General features: G+C 37.6%; 1 protein-coding gene across 1 annotated transcript in view; it reads left to right on the forward strand.

The window, feature by feature from the left end:
• The window catches only part of LOC137285126 (extracellular matrix organizing protein FRAS1-like), a 116,089-nt gene that overhangs the window by 31,512 nt on the left and 67,909 nt on the right, over positions 1-16,668 (forward strand). Inside the window, exons 4-7 of the mRNA XM_067817346.1 lie at positions 3,002-3,109; positions 5,098-5,187; positions 6,745-6,904; positions 13,453-13,589. Of these exons, the coding sequence (XP_067673447.1) occupies positions 3,002-3,109; positions 5,098-5,187; positions 6,745-6,904; positions 13,453-13,589 (495 nt within the window). The remainder of the gene's footprint in view (positions 1-3,001; positions 3,110-5,097; positions 5,188-6,744; positions 6,905-13,452; positions 13,590-16,668) is intronic.

The following is a 16,668-nucleotide window of genomic DNA, read 5'->3' on the forward strand; positions in this document are numbered from 1 at the left end:
TATGGAATGATGTCGTCCGATTTGAGTCCCGATTTGTCTTAGAGACATACCAGCATTCCTCATGCCGATTATTTGCCAACGAGTGGCCTCTGATAATTTCCTACGTGCCATGACATTGAAATGAATGAAAAACCGAATGCAATCGACAACCTGCGCTTGTAAACACCCCAGGGAAAAAGTGCATTTTTCGAAAGTTGAGGTTAAAGCAATGCACGTGCGCTGTGCAAGCTTCACGCGCGTCATATCAACCCATGAAAAGCTCATGCTGTATGTCAATACATCAAAATTGAATAATCAATCATCAAAATTACTTCGTTAAACTTTGTTAAGTTTTTATGTGTCTTTGAATTTGGTGTTGCTTAATTAATTTCCATATGTATATATAATCATGTTTCAGTAATACCAATGGGCCATCGTCCCTGTCACTCTGTTTGCATAGGCATCCCAAGATGTACCATTAGTAGCTAGACTCATAAACCTCACAGCCTCCAAAACAAGATGCAGCACAAATCTGTTTTGTTCTGCAGTACCAGAGTATGAGTGTATAGGGCATAGACGTCTTTCTGGCTCAGTGAGGGCTAAGTTTATTAACATAAGGAAGTCCCATCCAATGTAATTGGGAAGGACTGTCTGGTACAACAGGCTGTATTGTTTTACATTTAGGGCAGTGGGTGAGGATGAATTGTTAGCTCCTGTCTGGAGAGGAACTAGTCAAAACAACATGACTGAGAGTCAGAAACACCAGGGCTGTGTCCCTGATTGTACTAAGGTGTCTGCATCTTTCAGAGTAAGATGTAGTATACATTCCAAAGACTCTGATAAGACAATGGCTTCAACTTTCTAAACTTCAACATTTATTTTGTGTAGGGCATTGTTCCATTTCCATTTCATTTACGAAAGGGTACAACTAAGGTTGCCCCTTTTATGAAGCACGTTTCATAAACAGCTGGTATCAACATTGTCTTGAGATGATTTTATTATTACATACTTCTTGTTATAGTGACTTTGTGATATTTTGTGATTATGGAAAGGTTGCACATGCTACATCACAGTGTTTAGAATACCTTCACATATTCCTCATGTTAGTGAAGGAGCAATGGTTGTACAAGCTTATGATTGTGAAAACATGTTTGGCATATTTTGAGGTACCTATTTAATAGGAAAGTGACATCACTGATGATCATTGCGCACATAAACACTTCATTCAACTGCTGGGAGATGGACTTCTAACCATCTTTCCTGATGTGTGTATTTCAGGAAATGGTAATTTTTGTAGCATTATGCCTTGTACATTTCCAGTGTCAAGTTAAAACTAGTCATATCATTCTAAAAGACTCAGAAAGGGATGTGGGTGTTTTCCCAATGGTTCAAACTAAATCTGGGGTCTCTGTATCACTAACTGTGTTTTACTGCCACCAGAATAGTCCATATTATAAGTAAGTCAGCATTTGATGAGCCTGATTGATTGAGTTAAAGCAAATAAGAATACGAACTATATGAAAATATTGATTATGCCTTGTGTTTAGGTCAAGGAGTGTTTTAAATTGTTACCTCCTTTCAACTTTCATTGCTTTCTTGGTCTTGATACCTCCAGTAATGGTGGAACATGTTCTGGTACCAATTTGTTTCTTTTATAGGCTAAGTAGAGTTCCACCCACACAACTGCACCATAAACATTCCGGTGTTGTGAACTCTTAGGAGATGACATTATATCACTGTTATTATCTATTGCTGTTTACAGTCTTAATAACATAGATTCAGTAACATGTACTGGGATGATATCACAGTTATTGCCTATTGGTGTTGCATACAGTCTATTATAACATAGATTCCATAACATGTACTTGGATGATATTCCAGACTTGATTCTTTGTGTAAACATCAAACACTTCTGTACTGATTTATTAGAGAGATACAGGTGTGTAGTTACTTGTGTATTCTTTGATGGAGTGTAAGTGGTATACCTAGTACAGTGCTGAGTATGGACAGGCCTGGTGAGAGTGCAGTACAGTGTCCCACCACCCACTCTCAAAGCACAATACTGACCCTATGATTCAGGGGTACTGTAGGGTAGCCGTGTGGTTAAAGCACTGGCTTATCATCCAGAAGGTCTGGGATTTATTCTTGACATGGGTATAATGGTGTATAATGCCATCTCCATCAATATGCGGGTGAAACATGGCTCAAAAGTAAACTCACTCACCTTAAAGGACAGGTGTCCTATTATCAGAATTGTTATGCCACAGCATCTTTTGTAGGATAATCCTTTTTTTCACATCAATTTGAGTTTTGAAGCACTGTGTCTTATTATGTGGCAGTTGTGTCTATGTCAGAGAGAAGTATAGCTGAAAGTTGAAACGACTCAAATTCAAAGACTTTATGGTTTTGAAGTGACAAACCTTTTGTTGTAAATGTTTTCAAATGCTGTGACCACATGGCCATCAGATTGTCTTTACTGAAGGGAGACTGATAGAAGGATGTTTCCAATTGAAAATGATGAACAGTGTGTTCATGATAGAACATACTTAGTCAAAAAGAAAAACACAACATTCAGTTGTCCTTGGGTACAATTGTAGTCCCTGATACGACCTTTTTTCTTACTGTTGTTTAGAATTGTAAGAAAATCCAACATAATGCTTTAAGAGGGTTATACAAACAGATAACAAAAATCAACACGAATTGTTTTTATATTTTTATTGGTTTACAATCACATCAAATGCATTAAAATGTGATTTAATCCTGAAAGTTTTTTGGGTGAATGATATCCTGTTTAAGTAAACAGTAAAACTTGTACTGGAGCAATGGAGTGAGTGTGAATAAGTGAGTGAGTGAACAAGTGAGTGAGTTTTGTGCTGCTTAGGACAGTAGTTGAAGGAACTTGAACATAATCCCAGATTCCGGTTTCTTTGAAGAATACAACTTTTTTGAGCACAATGTGAGCCAACCATTGTACACAGATTGTTCATCTTTTCACTGTTGATTATGTTTTCTGTGTTTCCAGAACAACTCTGTGTGGCAGCCCGACTCCTGCACAGTGTGTAACTGCCAGGACCCAGTGGCTGTGTGCGAGGGAATCAAGTGTATGGATCCGAAGTGTGACAGCCGCAGGGTAGGAATCACTCAGTACCATCCAATACACCACAGAGGGTGTGGGTTCAAATTCATGGTTCAGCCCTCCCAGAATATCTGTACTTAACCTGTACCAGAATCTTGACTTTAGTGACAAAGTGTTACACAAATATTACATGAGGCCGTTTTCATCACATGCTGGACAACCATGTGTTAGGCAGTCAGTTAAGTAAGTAACATGGTTAGTAAAGTTCACAGAATGAGAAAACCCTCAGGTTCCCTAATGTCATCATATAGCTGCCAGACAGGTATGACAACTGAATGGTGTGGTTTTAAATATATAGGTTCTGTCACTATCTAACCATGTGTCAGAGACTACAGCTCACCAAGTATGGAAGTATTTGGTTGGTTGGTTTGCGCTCAACTATATATATCGGCTGTCTGCAAATAATTGAGTTTGTACCAGGCAATCCCATGATCAACAGCATGAGTATCTATCTACACAATTTGGATATGATGACGTGTCAGTCAACCAAGTCAGCCAACCCGACCACCTGATCTTGTTAGTTACCTCTTTCGACAAGCATGGGATGCAGAAGACCAAATCTAACCCAGATCTGGAAGTATGAAAGGAGGCACAGCCTGACAGCAGTTTTTATCGACTGTTGACAATTGCATCAATCTTCCATTAGTTTTCAGGTTTCACTCCACATTTACACTGACTTGTCAGATCTTCATATTCTACCATTAACACACCGGTCTCACCATGATACCATTGATGAAAGACTTGTCCTTTCTCCTTTTGTTCATAGGGGTTACTATGTAAGGAAAATTTGGCACATATCGATTTGTTTGGGTATAACTTTAACAAAATCATTTCTGCTGAATAAGCAAATATAACAGTGAGTTATCATGTACGGGGGAGGAAGTGTCACCTTAAAGCATAGAATAATTCCCACAGTCCCCACAGGACAGAGAGTCATGACAATACTGTCTAAAATGTATTCATACACCATGTCCTTTTAACACCTAACTGCCAGGCATACAATGCGGGAATCCTACACCTATATTTACTGCCTATCCAAACACACCGACCCCTGTCATTCTCAGACATTGGTGTCTATATGTCTGTGATACCTTTCTTGTTTGCTAGACTGACTATTGTGCAAATATGAATGGTCAGTATCAACCTTATACTTATATTTCCCTAATATGATTTTATCATATAATAGTCTACTAGTGTGGGCACCCTTAAGATTATCTCAAGTATGCAGTGAATTTAGTAGCTTGCATCATTGTTGAAGCGATATTACTGGGCGGCTAATCTGAACTGCGGTTTCGGTATGATGACTGCGATGCTTTTTTATCCGTAATGTAGTTTAGTTTAAGTTCGAGTACATCTTGTAATTTACTGTTGTTTAAGACTACTTATTTTAATGTTTGCCAATTAACTGCTTAGTGCTGATCAAATGTCTGACCTGCCTTACCTTGTTTATTGTCATTAATAAACAATCACAGTTGATGTCTTGATGAAAGTTGACTCCCAGAACATATGTCCATGAATCCAGGGAGTCATGATGACTTCTAATTTTTTATGCCTAGGACAAACATTGAATTCTTCATCTCAAAGTTTTATTGTCATGAAACATAAAGAGTATTTGTAGAAAATGCATAAGACCTATGGTAAGGTAAGTATTGAAATATTTGAAATGTTTAGATTGTAATAAGTCATCGAAATCTCTTCATTTCTCTTTAACAACCTAGAAGTGGGATTGAATAGAAGTCCAGTCACTGAATCAGGGGAAATAATGCGTAAATATATGTGTAACATCTGCATTCAGTTTACCTACTGCTCTTCAAAACCTATTCAGATATACAAACAAGAGAAGTCAAAGGAGGTAAATATGAAGTAAGTTTAGAAATTTGATAAAGATTACAGAGAAATTATATCTCAAATAAAAGATTTCATAACTTAAGTGTTGTAATTCAGGCTTGTGGGCCTTGTCTAAAGATTATTTGGTTTTGCAGGGTGAACAGCTTCAGTTTCCAGCAGGTGCCTGTTGTCCTGTGTGTGTGGGACGGAAGGCACCATGTCAGATGAATGGACAGTCAGTACCGGTGAGTACATGAGGTGCATTCGGTTTTAGAGAGTGAAAAAGACATATATTTTTTTACATTCTGATTTCACAATTCTTGAGATATGGATGTTGCAACAGATGTGGCAATATGTCAGCAATATCCCTGTGGTGGACATCAGAGATGTGCTTCACACATTGTACCCACACGAAGAATTGAACATGGAGTCTTTTACGCCCCAAAGACCATGATAAAAACAGCCATGGAAGTATTTCCCTTTGCTATAAGAAATCAAGCGATAGAATGAGTGCTTTTATTCATTTAAATTAAAACGCTCAACCCATCAAGTTTGCCATTTCTAGATGATATATACCTTTGAGCCATTTTGATGTCAAACTCTTATGTCAAATAATTCATTTCTTTTTCAAATGTTCGTTTCTCACCCCTACATAGGTACATTTTACTCTAAGTTAAAAAGAATCATCCAGGGTATGGTTGTGAAAATGCAGTACATTATTGTTACGAATGTTTACAAACTTTCTGAGAACATTAACTGGCAAATAAACCCAAGTGTCAACTGTCCTTGTCATTGCAATGATGATCCAAATGTTAGCACTCACAAGAAGTCCCGAGAATCATCATCATCATCATCATCATCATCATCATCATCATCATCATCATCCCACAGGCAAACTGTAGCGCAAATGGGGTTGCGCAGCATAGAAAAAATGAGCAGGCTTCTTATGTGCGAGCGAAGTGAGCAAAGGTTGGCAACGTACTTCCCTCGCTTAGGTTCAAAAAATTATTTTTCATGTCAAAATAAAATATCGCCACCATCAAAGGTATACACCCATTTCTTTACAGGGGTGTGCTCTCACAATCACTCTTGTGAAATCGTTTTTATTCAACATTTTAAGCACAACGTGTGGTATATTAGACCATTCTTCGCCTCCATTCCCCCTACCAGCTTCTGGTTCCACGGAGTGAAGGAACTGGAGGGTTTTATTCCATATGGAATGCTTACAGTTACCTCCCCTGCTTCATTCACCCATTACGTCAGAAGTGTTTCATGATAATTTCCGCCTATTCTTGTTCAGTCACTCCATTCAGCAATGATCTGAATACCATGATTGGTGCTTAAAATGTTAAATAAAACTTATTTGCACATGAGTCTTTATTAAACATGGGGTAGGAAATCTGAGAGCACAACCAAGTGAGGAAAAAGGAGTGTACCTTTGATGGTGGCGATATTTTATTTTGAGATGAAAAATATTTTTCGATCCGAAGCGAGGAAAGTATGTTGCCAACCTTTGCTCGCTTTGCTTACATATAAGAAGACTTGGCATATTCTCTATGCTGCGCAAGCCCCTTTGCGCTACAGTTTGCCTGTGATCATACTAATATTTGTATAGCACCAATATCCAGCACAGGTGCTCAAAGGCACTTTGTTTTTCCCTTGATCACTGGATGTCAATCTCAATGGCACATCATATTATTAATCTCAACTCCCAGGTGATCATACAGAACATCAAATATTACATAACGCTTGTCAGAACCCTGTTTTTCTGTCACTGCTCATGTTTAGTCCTGTTTGTGCAGCACAACACTGACTGGTCCCAATCCCAGTGTGAGACCTGCTACTGCAGTGACGGGGATGTCACCTGCTCCAACAAGACATGTCCTCTGACACGATGTCGCCCTGGGGAGGTCAGCCAAAAACTGCCAGGACAGTGCTGCCCTAAGTGTATACCTGCTGGACGTAAGTAACATTCCTCAGTGTAATGTAGAACATGTAGGAAAGAACACATGGTCAGTTGTCATATCACAGTCATGTCATAAGTTACCCATGATAGATGGAGAGAATTTCACCTAGGGCTTGTTTGATATCAAAGCTGATAAAAGTTTGATTTATTTGGTCTTAAAGACACAAGGGTAAGGTCATATTAACCTAAAAAAAACTTTATTGTTTTCAGTTTGGAAACAGTGTCTTGTGAAAAAAAAGTACAGTTTACAAGCATCAGTGGTAGAATGATTACTGATGTCTTTGTGATGTCACAATGGTCTTTTTGTTCTGAAAAGCAAATTCAAGTTTCCCCTCCTACTTTCAACTTTTATAGCAAATATTAGTGGTCATGAACATGTGCTTACAAATAAACATCTCGTTCCCACTAATATTTGCTATACAAGTTGGAAGTAGCTCTGTGCATGTTGTCCCTCTCATGTAATACAAAACAGTACAATACAATATGGTGGCGTCACAATGACAAAGTGTCAAGAACGTAGGCATTTTTTATACTGCTGTTAAAAACTGTCCACGAATCTACTGATGATTGTAGTCACCTTGCTCATATGTTACTTATGTTCCATTACAAGGCTATATGTGTATTGAATATCAGCAGTGGCATATATCTGATAAACTAGTCACCGAATTGGCGAATTCATAAAAGATCATTTCTCCTACATTCATAGTTTTAATATTCATTCAGATTTGATTTTGAAAAGTAGCTAAAGTTTCATCCAACTTCCACTCAAAATAATTGTGTTTGAATATCAATAACCTACTTGGTGATGTATTGGGCAATGGCTCAGAACTAAAGAAGATGGTTCTTATCAACAGTAAGCGTACAACAAATATACCTCATCTCCAAATGTGTGAGTGAAAGTATCAGGCTTTGTAAGCCTTGTTGTTTGTGGTAATGTACAAACACGTAACATATGTTGTTTGGATTACAAGGCACTGGATTTGTCTTGTCACCTGAGGAATGTTAAACACAGTATCTGCAAGTCAGTGGCATTCTGAACTGAGAAGGGATTGGGTGGTGCATGTTACTGTGATTACACAGTACTGATTCCTGTTGGTTCAAGGAATCTCTCCACAAATGTCTTCAAGATGGTTTCCCAGAACAAGACAGGTTAAGGCTGATGTATAGTGACTATTTCTATGCTTGAAAAGGTCATTACAGTGGCTTGGTCGTAAATTACCCAGTAAATAGTATTTGTCCTTGTCAATATACTAAGAACCATGGATTGGAATTTTGCCGTGATAACCTCGGAATATTTGGATGCAGTCATGCAGTTAATTTCAGTTGATATTTCTGTATTTAAACCTGGAACTTTCCATGTTGTGAATCTGATACACAGGCTTCGGGATTACTTTACATCATTACATGTCTGGATAAGAAAACTGCTTTACAAAATACAACAGAACATACATTGTGTGTATCTAATAGTATCAGATATTATATACCACTGTGTTCCATAGGCCTGCCACATTTGTCAACACTGTGCCCTTGTATCATTCAAGCTTTCCTTCCAAGCTGTTCACAGCATTTTCTAACCAAATTAACTCATCTGTCCTTGAATTCAGTTGTAAAAGTCAGAATACAATTATGACTTTTCTAGGAACATAAGCTATTGTTAATTCATAAACATGGCCAAATTAGTGGTAATTTAGGGTAAATAGGAAGGAAAATTATTTTTTAAACAATACAGTTTCATTTATTCTAAAATTATGAAATCTCTATTCTATGAGGAAACTATGAAGGGCTGTGGTGTACAGTGATGTGAACATCATACATTCCACGTACCATCTGACTTCACACACCTTTTGATCCCTGTGAAAACCATGATAGCCCAGGAAAACAATTAACTGAAGTGCATGAAAACCATTTAACAATATACATTACCCTGACTGGGAAGAGCCTCCCCTCCTGACCCTGTATTAATCATCTTCAACACTGGCTGTGATGTATACAGCTACCAGTGCTGGCCCTTGTAATGTATTCAGGTGGACAGATTACGCCATGCTGGGCTGCTACAGGAGTCGGGATGGGAGGCTCTATAAAGTGTTGCTTACAATCTGCAGAAGGGGGGAAATGTATTTATATTCACGATTTATTAAGACAGAACACATGAATTTTCAAATACTTGATGGCAGAGGTGAATTGCTTAAAATAACCAGTTTGATCTAGGTCTCAAACAACATGGGGATATTTTGTTCATTTCTTTATGAAGGATAGTAGAAGAAGGTGTTATGTCAAATGGTAGGTTAGTTTTTGTAGGTGCTTTGCCATTGTTGTCTTGATACTGAACTTGGACCTTGCCTCAGTGAGGACTGGCACACTAAATGGTTACTGTTTACCTGAAAATCCCAAAGCGATGCACTATTTTAACTGTTTTGTTCATTTGTAAGGTTGTGATGAGTTGTCCTCATTCTTTCTGAAATTGGGGCAGTGTATTAAATACTTCTGATTTTGCCCAGTATGAATACAGTGGAAGCTGTCACAACTGGCATCTCTGTCTAGTCCAGAAAGTTGTCAACAGTGGCGTAAAATCTCAGTCCCGTCCATGGCACGTACATTTATCATCAGCTCTACAATGAGTCCCAATGAGTGCCTGTATAGACAGCTTCCACTGTACATTGCAGTGAAGATTCTGTAGATGCAGACTTTGCGTTCACTTAGAGTGAGTGACTATTGATTGTAATTGCTTTAAGCATTAATTCAGACTATGTTATGGTGAGAAGAAATGTAAGGGTAATATAAGAGACCCTGGAACAATCTTTACTTAGAAGTATATATCTTGAATGCATAATTGAAGTGCGAGCTTCATGGCAGAAAATACATTATGTTCATTTTGATAAAAAAAAAGCAAATGATGTTCATTAGGAATGAAGAACAGTCTTTAACAGTTTGTTGAGAAAATTAAATGGAATGAGGCATCTTAATTTGATCTCTGTGTTTGAAAGTTATATCTTATTTACGATTACAACATGGAGGGTTCAGACTGAGCAGAATGCAAGTGAGCATGGTGTTTGGACATGTTGATCAACTTACAGGGGTGTGACCCATGTGTCTGTGCCCTGTGGTCAAGTAATTAAAGTTTGAATGTTGGGACCCAGTCAGCAGTTGTCACAGCCAACACTGAGCAGGCCAACACACCTCCAAAACACACCCATCTTGATTAATGACATGCAGAACAGGTTGATTAAAGTGTTCTACTGAGTCTGTAGACCTTAACAATGGGCACGTTAAGGGTGAAACATCATCCCAAGAGTATCTTCTTACACCACATTAAATCTCTGTGTGGTGTATGTAGGTAGTAGCTATACAGGAAATGAATGGAAAAGCTTCAGTTCAAAGCAGTGAAAGAAAAATCCTCACTCATCTCCAAGCCTCTTTAATACCTGTGCTTCATGCAATGGGCAAGCTAAATATAGATGCTAGTTGTCCGTCTTTCTGCCTAGTAACCATTTTTGGGGTGCAAAACTGAAAAAAAAGGTATAAAGTAACTTTTGAAACTTTGCTACCTTTCAACCACTGAGATATTTGACCTTTGACATTTGTTTTTTCTTTGGAAATATATTGATATGCGAAACCGACTTCAAATCCATATAACTAAAAACTTATCCTCAAAAGTGGATTAAACGTGTATGGTTTGGAATTGAACCTGGTTCTTGTGCATAATATTGTTGATGTGATGTTAGATATTAACTCACTCACTCTTGTACATAATAGCTGAACATATATACAACTTAACCAGCACCCACCACACTAGTCATTAAAACCCCAAATCACGTTTAAAGTGAGGGTTTGGAATTGAGTACTGACATATTCATGCCGAAGATCTGATCAAGATTAAATAATGCTGGTGTCACATGCCACTGCTACATACTTGAGTGGCCCAACAAACAGGTGTATGTAACCCTCATGATCACTTGACCGTAAATGATGGAGTTTCAGATGATGTTAATGTACTGGCTGGACAGCGCTATCACTCGTTTGCCGCAGATACTGGAGGTCATCTAAAAACAGTTTGCATGGGGTACATCGTCAGTCATTTAGGGAAGGAAATGTTTCATGTCTGAAGGAGATAAGTGGATCATAACTTGAAAGTAGCACCTGGCCAGTGTTAAACACCTTGGAATCACTTTATGACTTTACATAGGTTTCATTGGTGAACCAGTGTACAAGGACCATGTTTAAGTCTGTATCTTCATGACTACAAGGCTACGTCTGTTGCCTATGTGGGCCAAACTGCCTATTGAAGAAACATTCAGTAACACATTTATACATTCATAGTGTATTGTTTAATCATTATTTAGTGGAATATGGATACCTACACTTCACACTATAAGAGTTTTTGATGAATAAAGAATATTATTTATTAGGAGGGCGTGAATTAGGATGTGTAATCACTTGGGACAATATTTCAGTTATATCACCACGTTTCAGTTTGATGTATAATAAAAGTTGAATGTGAAGCAGGTGTTCTTTACCACTGTGGTGAAATCCACTAGCATGGGTGAATGTTGATGGCAAACCTGAGACCTTGGGTTTGAACAAAGGACACACAGAGCAAATTGTGGTGCCTGGACAACTGGGCTACCTGGACTTCCAGCCAGTGCTTCCTTTAGGTGCAGTCAGCACTATTGATGTTATCCAGCCTAACCATAAATAGGGCATTGATCAATGCAACCATTTCATACCAGCAGTAGATATAGAAGTTGACTCAGATTAGAATAATTTTCCTTACAGTTTTGTGGAAACTAACACTTTTGCCTGTTTACATGACTAGGATAATATGCCTACTAACAGTGGTACCAAGATCATGGAAACAGTGAAAACAGTGTGATTGCATGAAGTCTTTTATCTGTACCAAAACATTGCATTGAAAGAATTCTGGTACATAAGTTGAAACCAGAGGTTAACCTTGTATTAAGTTAAAGTACAACTTCTAGAATGCTACTTAAAGATATATTCAAACAGGTGAACTACAACTGACAACATAAACAGATTTCATACTCTGTAGTGAGTGTATAAGTCAGTGTAGTGTATAACAGAATATATCCTCCCCTTTGCATGCTAGATGCAACCCGTCATCCCACTCTGCTAACACTTGGCCTGCTGAAGGCCTCACAAGAGGTATTGTAAGTGGCGTGAGTGGTCACTAGACACACAGGTACTTGAAGCTGATAACAGTCCTTTCATCTCCCCAATCCAGCCAACTCACTACTTCAAGGAAACCCAATCCAGAGGCAGTTTACCGTAGAGCCAATGTAGTCCAGTTGGTGTATGTATAGGCTGATATGAATCAAGGCACTATTGGCTGGAAGAAATTTCATCTTTATCTTGATTGGATGGTAATTGCCTGATAGTAGCATGTTGTATGTAGGTAAATTGGTTAAGATCTATTACTAATTCTCTTTATCTGAGGATTAGATATGGTGTAATAAATATTGAAAGCTGAAGTGTTTGTTTGTTGCATTTGTCAGGTATTGCCATTATGGGAGTGTTAGAGTTGATATATTTGTATCAAAGTATTTATTGAGATGTGTCTGTTAAAGGACTGATCAGAATATTTGTAGTTGATCAGAATTGTTGATGTACAAAATAAACATGCTATTATTCCAAAGATTGAATTGTTAAAAGAGTCCTTCCATCGTCCAAGCACACGAGTTAAGTTATAGATGTCAAAATCACTGTCACCAAAAACATCTGTAAGTTCAGAGATGCTGAACTCTATGATTTTATTGTAGTCTTTACAAATTTTAACCTCAAACTACGCCAATATGATTGCACTAGAAATTTTAATGAAATATGGAGAAAATAGAATTTGGATAATTGACACAAACATACATTTTCATCAGTTAAATACATTTTTTTATTTCACTTAACTTCCATTCATCAAATTTAATGATATATTTGAACTGGAATCATCACAAGTAACAAATGCAATTTTAGTGCAAACCTCTGCGATATGACCCACTAATTGCGTACCGGCAGAAAATGACGATCATATCTGAATGATTTAACCAGGTGACTATTCCTTCTATTGAAATTAGATTAAACTGGAATGTAAAATTTATGGTCATCTTTCTCAGAATCCATCATGATTAATGGTATTTAGTTATCTACTAATTGTATGGTCAAACTACTTATTCCGATCCTTGAAACTGCTATCTGCAACACTTTAGGGTTGGTATCTCGGTAAGTGTTCCAGTATTGAAAGATGGGAGATTGGTAGCCACTTTTCATAGATTAATTTGATGTATTCTCACGCAGCACTTATGTGTGAGAAGGAAATTTTTTTGTGTGAACAGGAGAAACAAGCAGCAATTTGTAGTCTTTCAAGTATTTTTTTTGTTTGTGATGGTAGCACATCTTATGTAGTTTGGGATGTGAATGACCTGATGACATAATCATTATGTTCTTATATTTCATTTAGTTTATCACTTATCAATAACTTTTACATGATGCTTTAATAATGCCGTAATTTAAGCTTGAACTCTTCTTTTTTACCTTGCAGGATCATGTGTCGGATCTAGTGGCACTCACTACCCTGATGGCTCAGAGTGGTCTCCCCTTTCATGTACCAAGTGTGTGTGCAAGGACGGACAGACAACATGCTACCCTCGGCAGTGTCCTCCTCTAGTCTGCCCTCAGGTTGGTTGGCCACTTTTCCAAACAATAAGCTGTCTTATTATATGTCTCCAAACAGAATAAACAAATGTTTAACAGGTGTAAAACAGAGAGTTTTTATGTTAGATATCTTGAATGATAAAACAGTAATCACTGGTCTCATAACATGGTTTGCAACATACATGTACATGGAAAGTGGAAGCCATGAATGTGTATCTGTCACCATGCAGACTGATCTTGTGTATTTGTTAACCATCATTTGTGTGTGACTATTACATTCACAGAAAGTAGTTGCAATGAATGGACATCTGTCATCACAGAGACTGCTCTTGTATATTTGTTAACCTTCATTTGTGTGTGACTATTACATTCACAGAAAGTAGTTGCAATGAATGGATGGGTGTCTGTTATCACACAGACTGCTGTTGTATATTTGTTAACCTTCATTTGTGTGTGAATGTTACATTCACAGAAAGTAGTTGCAATGAATGGATGGACATCTGTCATCACACAGACTGCTCTTGTATATTTGTTAACCATCACTTGTGTATGTTGCAATGAATAGACAGACTTCTGTTATCACACAGACTGCTGTTGTATATTTGTTAACCATCATTTGTGTGTGAATATTACATTCACAGAAAGTAGTTGCAATGATTGGACATCTGTTATCACATGGACAGTGCTCCATAGTGTAGTGTTGTATATTTGTTAAGCATCACTTCCCTATGAAGATTAAGAGTTGCAGGTACACTTTGATCATATTTTGAAAAATATGACATTTTTACAACCCATGAAAGTGTGAATTATTTGATTTAACAAGTGTCCTTAACCACGCAGACATGTTGTTATGTCTTCATCAGTGTAAACATGAAGATAAAGTTTAAACTGATAATGCATTTTTGCTATGACAAACCGCCTTTTATCAAACATACACTCATGCAGTGTTTATTTATTTCCATCTTGTATGATAGAACTATCAGATCAACATTGTTTTGAATCCATTTTCATTTAATATATGGAAGCCAACAAAAACAAACAGTGCATGGAAACTTACTCATTCAGGAGACGACTTGGTAAACATAGAGAGTTTTGTCTATATGCAGTGTAAGAGATACTGGGCAGGCCTAACACCATATGCACCCCTTCAAGTTAGTTGTGAAAGAACAAGCTCAGACTTGGCTCAGACAGTTTCTGTAGTGATAATAAGGACTACTATTTGCTACCATAAGAGCTCCTATTTGTTACTATTAGGTCTGCTGTGTGTTTTCATAAGGATAATACTAATAGCATATTAAAAGTACTGCTATTTGTCACTGTAGTAGGACTGCTATTTTGTACCATTAGGGCCACTATTTCTGTGTGTAACTAAGGTTTGCAATTTGGTGTCCTTAGGACTGCTGTTGGTTGCTATAAGAATTATTGTTATTCGATACTATAAGGACACAGACCAAACCAAAGTTTACCGCAACCTGTCTGCAGACTTTTCACTTAGTCACAGGGAAGAAAGCACACAATATCAGTCAGTATATCAGTGTCAGCATAAATGTATGCTACTCAAAACAAGTAAAGATCAAATATTTCTATTGGATTATTATATTTAACATGTCATGGTATGTCTGTAGTAATAGTGAAAGAATCAGATGTACAAAAAACTTCATGTTTTATGTGCCATCTTTTAATGTCCTGAACAAAATTATGTCACTAGTCCTGAACAAAGTCTTATCAGTTCTTAGCCTGTGTTTTTCCCTGCATTTCATGTAGGAAACAAGCATTGAAACTAACACTGATAAAGATACCTTTGGCACCAGTCATTTGAGTGTATGTTGAACAAGCCTTTTGGAATGTACTAACAGTTTACCATATTCACTGAACTGAGTGCTTTACTCCAATAATGACCCCCCTACCAAATTTTAGTTTCATTGACATTTGACCAAAGTTTGTTCCCTGCTGCTGAAATCTGAAAGCAACCTGTGTATGACATTTATCATGGCAAATGCGGTATGTTGATTTCATGCACTGACTCTACCCCAAGGCTGTTACATAAATGTCCTCGAGCATGTTTCTTCAATGTGTTGAAAACAGCAGCTGTGATGAAGGAAGATAATGTAGAGAGGTTAAATGTGAAACACTAGGGAGGTAATTATTAACAAACATGCAATGATCTTGTTTCTCAGCAAACTTTGCCAGTGGGATAAAATGTGGTTGGTATTCAAGCATGAAGCTGTTTGGCCTGTGGTTGGTGTGTGGTAAGGTGGGTGCAGCTATCAGTGTTTGAGAAACAGGAATCAGTGGACTACAGCAGGCAGGAGCTGTGGTGGGTAACACCATGCATAAAATTACATTTCAAAGTAGCTGTTTGCTCTCATAGAAGTTATTTGCAACTGTTTCAGGTGTATGGAATATATTGAAATTTGACCTGTTGCTAGACTGGCCTAATTATCACTCTTATGGTGTATATCTATTCCTTTATTTTGTCCTTCAGTATCATATTTATGCTTGTGATAAGAGGGAAATTTTAGATGTCACAGACGAGTATCACTCTGAGATTTCATCCTACATGAAGCTAATGTACAACTACACTATTTACTGTGAAATTACTCCCAAAACCACCACTTAATACTTAGGTCCTCTATGTCAAATCAGGATATGGGATAATTCTACAGGTGTCATGTTCATATCAGTCTGGTTAATGTATTTACTATCAGGACCTAATAAAATGGGCGGTATGGTAGCCGAGTGGTTAAAGCGTTAGCTCATCACACTAAAGGCCAAGGTACAATTGCCCACATGGGTTCAATGTGTGGAGCCCATATCTCCCACCGTGATATTGCTGGAATATTTCTAAAAGCAGCATAGAACTAACCTCACTCGCTTAGTGCCTAACATCAACATGAGTGTCAGAAGCTATGATCAGAGTCTAGTTCTGATATTTCTGTCAACTCTACTGACATTGAAAAATAACTGGTATTTTGGTTTGCAGATCCACTCACCCTAAAATAGTGGAAACAAGTACTGTCTGAATCTTTTTATTCTATCAAGTGCAGCACACACTCCAACACTCTGTACATAGAACACATATGCACTTACGAAACGTTATGTT

The sequence above is a fragment of the Haliotis asinina genome, chromosome 5 (assembly GCF_037392515.1).
Source record: "Haliotis asinina isolate JCU_RB_2024 chromosome 5, JCU_Hal_asi_v2, whole genome shotgun sequence".
NCBI lineage: Eukaryota > Metazoa > Mollusca > Gastropoda > Lepetellida > Haliotidae > Haliotis > Haliotis asinina.